Source organism: Psittacula echo, assembly GCF_963264785.1.
Source record: "Psittacula echo genome assembly, chromosome: 22".
Classification (NCBI taxonomy): domain Eukaryota; kingdom Metazoa; phylum Chordata; class Aves; order Psittaciformes; family Psittacidae; genus Psittacula; species Psittacula echo.
In genome coordinates, this window is record NC_137758.1 from 5,709,303 (window position 1) to 5,718,346 (window position 9,044).

The window sequence follows — 9,044 nt, forward strand, 5'->3', positions numbered from 1 at the left end:
AAGGGGCCGACCCGACCCGAGGAGACGACGAACTAAGCCGAGGAGAAACCGATCCGATCCGAACGGGGCCGACCCGATCCGAGTAGGGACCGACACGACCCGAGAGGGGCCGAACTGATTCGAGGAGGGGCCGATCCGATCCGAGCGGAGCCGAGCGGGGCCGAGCGCCAGCCCATTCTCATAAACCACATGCTGCCGCGGCGCTATAAAGGGGAGCGCGGCGGCCGTGGTGGCTCAGCCCGGCCCCGCTCGGCCCCGCCGCCGCCTCGCCCGTTCCGCCCGGCCCCGCCGCAGCCCCGGCCCCACGGCAGCCCCCATGCCCCGCCTCGGAGCCAAGGTACGGCGGCCCCTCCCGTTATCCCGGCGCGGCGCCCGCTGCCACCGGTGCGGGGTCCCCTCGTAACCCGGTCACGCCGCGGGAGAGGGCAGAGCTCCGTGTCCGGAGCCCCGGCTCCCGGCGGGGGGATGCTCCAGCCCCCGCTCGGTTCATGGACCCGCGGGGTGAGGCTCCAGCCCCCTCCCGGTTCTCGGTTAGAGCCCCGGCTCCCGGAGCCGAGGGGTGAAGCCCCGGGTTCTCGCTTCCAGCCCGGTCTCGCTTCCCGGAGCCGGCGGGGGGAGGCCCCGGCTCCAGCCTGTCCCGTCCCGGTGGGGTGAGGCTCCGGCCAGCCGTGGCCGTGTCTCGGCGGTGGCATCTGGCAGCTTCACAACAGGGGAGGATTTTGGACAACTTCCAAGGGAAATTCCCCCCCTCCATCACCCAGGCACCCTCTCAGTGCCGGGGCACCGGAGGAGGGGAGGGGGCACACATCATCATCCCCCCCCCCGGGGGTCTGCTCCATCCCCACCTCGGGGGTCTAAATCCCGGGACAAGCCCCCGTTGCCCACCAGGATCTCGCCACGATTTGGGGCCTCCCCGCTTGGTTGCAGGGGGATTGGGAGGGGAATTTGGGGCGACGCCAGAGCTGCTGCATGGAAAGAGCCCGGCGGGTGCAGGCTCTGGAAGCTGGGGGGGTCCGGAGGGTGGGAAGAGGATTTTTGGGGATGGGTGGGTCAGTGCGTCAGGCGGCTCCCCGGAGCCGGGGTGGAGGAGAAGATGTGCAGGGGAGCTGGAGAAATGGTGTGGGAGAAGCGGGATGAGGGCTGGATGGGGAATGTGGAAGTGGCTGAGAGCCACAGCCAGGCTCGTGCTCGCCAGGCTCCGGCCGCGCAGCCGCTGCGCTGGGCACTGGGAAATTCCCTGCTGACCTGACGCTCCTAAAAATAGCAGGATAGGGATGGGAATGAGGCTGGAGGTTCATGGTGGGGTTATCCCGCTGGATCGGGGTCAAGTCCATCACAAAGGGGGTGGGGGGTGGGAAAAGGGGGTTAACGCTGCTCCAAGCCTTTGCTCTGCCGTGCTCAGGTGTGCCTGCTCCGCTGCACCCTGCTCTCCTCCCTCCTCATCCTCCTGCTCTGCAGCATCCATGAGACGGAGCAGAACAGATACTGCCAGCAGATCATCACTGAGAGGCACCTGGCTGAGCTGGAGGAGCTGGTGAGTGGCCTCCCTGCACCCTGCCATGGGATGGGGCGCAAACCAGCCCTTATTTTGGGCAAATCCGCTGGTTTTCACCTCCGGCGTCAAAATGATGGTACCCAAGAGCTGAGCATCCGTGGGCATGAGGGATGAGCGGGTGCTGGGAGGGGGGGTGATGTGCTGCTGTGTCTTTAGCATGGGCAGCTGTGGAAAGGTGCCGGTGGGGTAAATGGAAGAAGCAGGAACGTGGCTGGGAATGGGGCTGGATGAGGCAGGAGCAATGGGGAAGCAGCGGAGGGGACGGGTGTTTTCCGGGCGGCTGCGCAGGGGTTAAGCGGAGGAATCCGACTGCATTCCTGAGTCCAGCTGCTTGCCTGGAAGCTGGGCTGGCAACAGGGCTGTGGGTGGGTGGCAGGCAGCGAGGGGGGCCGCTGGCCAGGCGATGCATGGAGCCAGCCAGGCTGTGGCCATGGGTGCCTTTGGCCATGGGGGCCTTCCACCCTGCGTGGGCCACAGGGGCAGCGCTGGATGCTCACACCCATCCCACAGGGACGCAGCTCCTCTTGGCCCCTTCCCGGCTGCTGGGGCCGTATCTTGTGCTGGCCCTTGGCTCACCTCCGAGTGTGGGAATCATGCGGATGTTCAGGGGAGAGCCGGGAATTGGGGGCACGCAGGGATTTAACTGGTTGTCGCAGATTAAATTCCACCGTGCAGCGAGCGGGGTCCTTTACCGCGAGCCTGTAACCGCTGTGTCCGGGCTTGGTTTTACCTCTTCCTCTTCAGACACTGAGCTGTAGTGCCAGGAGATGGCAGATAACGGCTTCTTCCTCTACCCAAATTGTCCCTGGGGGGGGGAGCCTTTGCTTTGTAATCCCGTGGGATTGGAAGTGGTTGCGTGGTTGCAGGGAGAAAGGGGATGGAGCAGGTTTGAATGGAAGGGGTGGTTTTTCCTGCTGGGGATTGCAGCCCTCTCCTCTTCCCGCTGGCGGAGGAGCCATCCCCTTGCTCCAGCCCCTACAGGATAATGGAGCAATTGTTTCCGGGCCGGTATTCCAGGCTGGAAGGGTGAGGGCTGCCAGAATTGCCGGCCGGCAATTCTGGCAGCCCTCACCCTTCCAGCCTGGAATACCGGCCCGGAGACAGGGAGCTTGTGTTGGACCCCCTCATTGGAAAGGGTCATGGCATGGGGGGTTTCCCCGCTGTGGTGTGATTCCCATGGGATGTGTGACCTCCTGCATGGTGGGATGCTCTTTTGCAGCCTGGCTTTAGCACTGTGGAGGAGAATAAAGCTGGGCTCTGCTGTGATGCTGGGAGGAAGAGGAGGAGGAGGAAGGCGTCCCTGGTACAGGGAGCATGCTTATCCCTGTATGCAGCACCCCATGGGGTCACATCCTGCTCTGTCTTTCCAGGCTGACACCCAGATGCAGCACCCGGGCAGAGTCTCCTTCAAGTTCATCAGCAAGATGCAGTTGGTGAGTGGCTGCTTGCTGGGGACACACAGGGACAGGGACCAGGGCTGGCTGGTGCATGGAGGGGTCCCTGGGTCCCCTGTCCCCTCTCTCTTGTCCCCTTTTGTGGATGACAGCCCAGAAGGGACCCATCCTGCCTACAGGCAGCTATTGAGTCCTGGCTTGGGCAGCCTGCAGGGCCATGCAAAGGCATTTTGTGCCACTGTGCCTCAGTTTCCCCAAGGCAAGGCAGGATGGGAGGTGCTGCTCTGCCCATCCCAGAGCCAGTCTCACTTTGGGGGGGGTGTGTGTCTGTGTCCTCATAGAACGACTCCGTTTGCTACGTGAAAGCAGCTTTTCCTCTGCTGGGCAAGATCCTGGAGCGCACGGAGTTCAAGGAGAACTCCTCCAACGCCAAGAAGATGCAGATGGTGCGCAGGATGTACAGCCGCATCGACGAGAGCATCGACCCCTGCATCAGGGAGGAGGATGAAGAGGAGAGGAAGGTGCAGTGTCCCCTGCCAGATCCACGGGGGAATGGTCTGAGCCCTCATCCTTGGGTGGAAGGCTCGGTTGGGCAGAGCCAAGGGTGATGTGGTCAGTGCGAGGTGTCCCTGCCCATGGCAGGGGGCTGGAACTGGATGATCTTGAGGTCCTTTGCAACCCAAACCATCCTGTGACTCTCCATCCCTGGCGGTGTTCGAGGCCAGGTTGGATGAGGCCTTGGGTGCCATGGTTTAGTGTGGGGTGTCCCTGCCCATGGCAGGGGGGTTGGAACTGGATGATCTCAAGGTCCTTTCCAACCCTGACTATTCTATGGTTCTATGAAATGGGGTGTCCAGAGCATCCTGGGGTGGGTGCACAGGCACAGGGAGCCATGAAGGGGTCCAGCCCTGCCCTGGGTGCAGCGTGGAACCCCGTGGTGGTGCCACCGGGTGCTCTGCATGGCTGTGGAGCTGATGCTGAGCGCGGCTCTTCCTCCAGCTCTCCCAGATGTGCTTCGAGGAGTTCACCACCTCCCCTTACGAGATGCTGGTGTTGGTCAAGCGCTTCTTCCAGGACATCAACCAGCTCCTGCAGAACCAGGAGACCTTCGAGCGGGACTGCAGCCAGGTCTACCGCAGGGCCTGCCTGGCACCCAGGAGAGCCGCAGCCTCCCCAGGTGAGCCCTGAGGCTTTGCCTCTGCCTGGTGCCGGGCTGGGGGGGCTCGGGCTCGCCTGCATGGGGCAGCTTCACAGCCGCGTGTCCCCGTCCGTGGGCACACGCGGGCGCCGTGGGCTCGTGTCTGCGTTGGTCCTGTCTCTGTCACCGTCCCCAAGGGGTGGCCTTGGTGTGTCCGTGTTGAGCCAGGCTTGGGAGAAGGGGCTGGCGGCTCTTTGGAGGTGGGATTTGGGCTGACTCCTGCTGGGAACGAGAGAGATGCTGAGGGGTGTAAGGAGGCATCTCCGTCGGCTTGCCTGGAGGCGTCGGGCTTGGCTCCGTCTCAAAGCCCCAGTGCATGGGATGAGTGTTAACACGGAGGATGGAGGCGCTGGGACTTCTCTGCCACCAACGTGCTGCATGACCTCGGCTGTGTCACTCCGACTGCCCCGTGCCTCAGTTTCCCTTGACCAAGCCTTCGGGGAGAGCGTTTTGGGGTGGAAGAGCCCCGTGTTGCTGTCCTGTGTCTGCATGCCCGTGGAGGAGGTGCCTTGCTGTGTGCTGGAGCTGTGCCGTGCCCCTGACATTAAAAACGTGGCTGTCGGTCGTGGAGAACCCGCTGCCATCGGCTCGGGGCACCCGGAGATGCGGGTTTGCTTCCTCCTGCCTGGTGCTTGTCATCTCTGTGCTGCCCCATCGCTCCCTGCCCGCTCCCTGCCTGCTGCCTGCCTCCCCTTTGCTCTCCTGGCTCTGTTTTGGGTGGCTGTTTGACCTGATTCCCCACGGGGAGGGACGGGGACGCTGCCCCCGACCTTGGATCTGCTGGCTGGGCCCCTCTTGGAGGCTGGTGACCCCACGGCCGTCTCTTCTCTCTGCTTCTTTCAGGTGTGGGGACAGATCCTGACTGCAATTGCCTGTCCCCTGCCCTCCCTCCTGCCACCCAGCCCTCCCTCTCCGCTGCCACCCATGCCAGCAGCGAGGTGGCACCCGCTAGCACCCGGCTCCCTTACAGCCTCCTCCATGCCACCCTCACTGACTTAGACGCCCCATCACAGCCCCCCAGTAACGCGGACGGCGGCTCGGGGACCGGGGAGGTCCTGGCTGCCGGGGTAGGAGACGCTGCGTCCGTGCCATCCATTGGGATGCAGCAGCCAGCTCCAGCCGACAGCGCCGAAGCCATCCTGGATGCAGCCGGGACCATTGGCCTGGCAGCGTTGGACGTCCCCATCCTGCGTGGGGACAGAGAGCTGGTGGAAGGTGGCACCGGGACAGCGGCCGGTCCCCCCCTGCCGCATCCAGCCCAGCACCAGGGAGCCTCCATCCTCCTCGGGACCAGCACCCCCAGCAGCGGCGCAGCCAGGATGGAGCCCATCCCTCAGCTCCGCTTCACCAGGATGGCCCCGGGGCTGCGGGACCGAGCTGCGGGGGGCCCCGGGGCGCGGGGCTGGGGGCTGAGCCGGCATCGGGAGCCCCAGGATGGAGGCGCCGGGCCCAGCTTTGACTCTGGCTTTGTTCCGAGCACAGAGCAGCGCAGGAAGGAGCCGCCCGCCAGGGAGGGCCATCGGGAGCCCCTCATCTACATCACGGTGGCCAGCGCGGTGGCCGTGCTGCTGGCCATGGGGGGGCTGCTCTTCTACAAGTACAGACCCAGGGTAAGGACCCCCCTGCGCCCCAGCAGCATCTCCTGCCTCGGTGGCCCCACTTGGCTCTTGTTCTGCGTGGGCTGAGCCCCGCTTTCCTCATCCTGCCACGATGGGGACACACCAGTGGTGCTCAGGGGGGTGGGAGGGAGTTGTGTGGGTGCAATGAGAGACTCCCCCCCCGCCACTGCAGCCCCTTCCCCATGGCTCATCTCCCCTTTCCCCTTCCCTTCATTCAGGTCCTGGAGCGGCCACTGGAAGATGGAGACCGTGACCCCGAGGAGCCAGAGAGGAGGTGGGTGCGATGCCATCCTGCCTGGGGGGCTTTGGGGGCCCCTACCGTGCCCTAACCCCCCCCCCCCCGGCTTTCCTTTGCAGGGCACTGCGGGGAGCAAGGGAATGTCCAGACCTGGAGACTCAGGACCTCTGAGGTGAGCAGGGGCTGGATGAGACCTTGCTGGGCTCTGCTCCAAGCCCATGGGGATGGTGTCGAGCCCCTGGATCATCCCCAATCTCGGCCATGGACAGGGAATTTCGGCTGCTGGCAGGCGATGGATGGGGATGGGAAGACCGGGAGAGTCCCAGGTCTGTGCCCCAGTGCTGCCAGCTGTGGTTTTGCAGCCCATTAATCCATTACCAGCACTTCCTTAATATATAGAGTGTATTTCTTCCTGTGGTTTTGATGTGCTTCTCCCCACGCCGCCTTCCCTGGCTCCCACTCATCATTCCCTTTCATCCCGCAGGGCCTGAGGCGGGATGTGAAGCTGCTCGGGGGCTGGATCCAGATGCTCCTTGCTGTGGGCAGGCAGGGTCGGCGCGCACCGGCCCCGCTGCAGTCCTGCCATGATGCTGACGCTCCCTCTTCCCTCGCCCCAGAGACTGCACAAACCTCCCTGGCAGGGACAAAAGGATGGAGGGGATGTGCCCCGAGTGGGACCCCCAGGCTCCGAAGGGATTCAGGATGGTGGCAGTGGCTGATGTGACGCCGCGGTGCTGAGCAGGACGCTGGAGGTGCTGGATGTGGGATGATGAGGATGAGGATGGATCCTGCTTGGACATGGCCAGCGCTGGCTGAAGATGGAGGGGATCAGCTCCATGAATCTTCTCCCACCCCAGCATGGCGGGCTTGGAGCAGCACCCATCGCTTCATCCTGCCTTTCCCAAGGCTTCATCTGGAGCATCCCGGATGCTGGGGACGGGGGGTGGCAGTCCCCTGGACCCCCTGCAAGCTGCACAACCCCACCTTGCAACTGCAACCCTCACACTGTGAATATTTAAAGCCCACCAGTGCCCGTGTCCCTGCATGGGGATGGGTTTGGGGGTGATGCTTGGCACCGTCCTGCTCCTCATCCTCCTGCCGCCGGAGCTCTGGCTCCGGTCCCGGGCCCGAGCTGGCCTCGGTGTGCTGCGAGGGGTTCATTTGTAATAGAGCAAATCAAAGTCTTTTATCCCACAGGAATATTTGAGGGGGGGCCCCTCCTGCCCCCTTGCAGGGTTCTTGCTGCGAGCTGGCCTCGCCTCTGCCTGGATTTCCTCTTGTGACTGCGCTTTAGAGAAGGGAAATGGGGCTTGGGAATGACTTGGCTCAATGGGGATGCATGGGATGGAGATGCCCAGGTGGGTAGTGAGGGGCTTTGGGAATAGCCCGGTTTGGGGTGCACCGGTCCTGGTGCTACCCAAAACAGTGGGGTTGGGCTGCATCCTGCATCCCTCTGGCCCCAAATGTGAAGCGTGGCCCGCGCTGCTCTTGGGTTTGAAGTATTATTTTTGTATGATGGAAGAAAACGTGGACAAAACCAAACTGTTTTTAAAGAAAGCATTACTATTAATTGTGGTTTATATATATATATATGTGTATGTATGTGTGTGTATTTATGACTGCCAGAAGGAGGGGGTTCCAGTGCAAGGGACTTGGTGTAAATCAGGAGCAGAGCCCTGACTGCAGCAAGGAGGCTGTTGTGGAAGCACTGATTTGCACCATGGGGAAAGGGGGGGATCTCGCCTTTAAGCTGTTGTTGGATTTATTTTTGCCTTTTTATTTTCTCCGGTTTTTGATACAAGGAAATGTTGGAATATTTTATACAAAGTCATTTAAAGAAGTTTATTTAAAGAAAAGCATAGAAAGCAGCTTGTATATTTAATATTATTAATAATAAAAGGTGACGTGGAGCGCTGTGTTGGGGGGGAGCTGATGAGGGGGTGCAGGTTTGGGGTCCCTCATGGGGGGATGGCACTAAAGGGGGGGACGATGGGGTACCCATGCCTTGGAATGTGTGGGAAGGAGGGATGGAGACCCTTCATCCTCACTCCAGGATGCTCCTGGGCTTGATCCAGCATCCAGAGTTGTGTCTCCTCTTGTGCTCTGCACCCAGGAGTACTTTGGTGTCTTGCAATAGGGAATCCATAGGGAAAGCTCCTGGAGCAGAGGGCTGGATGTGGCCAGCACCAAGATAAGGGCTTGGGGTCATGCTCCTGTTTTCCTGTTGATGCAGGCAGGCGTTCATGGCCACCGGCATCAGGGCAGAGGGATGCCTCCGGCTTTCCTGCCCCAGTCCACCCGCATCCTGCTGCCATTGGGGTGCTCCTGCCATGGGCTCCCCTTTCCCAGCGTTGGGGCCCCCCAAAACCTCCTGTGGGCAGTTGGGAAGCAGCTGCTTAAAGCAAACACACCCTCAGCAGCGCTTCCTGAGAGCACTTCACTTGAGAGGCAGTGCTGGAAGAGGCATTTCCGCAGGGAATGGGGGAGCCCTGCATCCTGCTCCCTTTGCATGCCCCCAGCGTCTCCGCCGGGGGGGATACCCATGGAATGAGGGGCTTTCAACACCATCCTGAGCCCCTACCATGGTGTTGGGGTGCAGGGTTAACCCCACCGCATCGCTCCCATGGGATGGATGGGAAGGGCAGGATGGGACCCGGGAGCGTTCTGTGGGTGCTGGGGCTGAGCTGTGTTTGCTGACAAACAGGATTCCTCGAGGGGAGCTGACTCAGCCCGGCCCTTCCTCTCCCCAGCAGCAGCCGGGGGTTTCCCAGCTCCACATCCCCTTCCCAGGGAAGTGGGACCTATATATATCCCGCTGGATTCAGGCCACAGTCATTATGGTTGGATTTGGGGAGGGGGGGGTATTTAAGGTCAGAGGCTGCTCTTAAGGGTGGGCACAGGGCCCGGGCTTGGGGGCAGCTCCAGGTGGAAGCACAAGGGAGGGTGTTAACTCTGGAGCTGAATGATGGCTCCAGTGGAGCAGAGCTGGGAACGTCCCTGGAATATAAGGAGCAGTGATTCCCGCCCCCTCCAAACGTAC

At 62.2% G+C, this 9,044-nt stretch overlaps 1 protein-coding gene across 1 annotated transcript; it reads left to right on the plus strand.

Annotated features, from left to right (window-relative positions):
- Positions 1-316: 316 nt before the first annotated feature.
- On the plus strand, positions 317-6,175 carry CSF1 (colony stimulating factor 1; the record flags this gene model as incomplete). Its single annotated transcript, XM_080632998.1, has 8 exons — positions 317-337; positions 1,403-1,534; positions 2,926-2,988; positions 3,291-3,470; positions 3,949-4,126; positions 4,991-5,757; positions 5,985-6,040; positions 6,124-6,175. 8 exons carry the CDS (start codon positions 317-319, stop codon positions 6,173-6,175), a joined length of 1,449 nt encoding a protein of 482 aa, XP_080489124.1.
- Between the last annotated feature and the right edge of the window lie 2,869 nt (positions 6,176-9,044).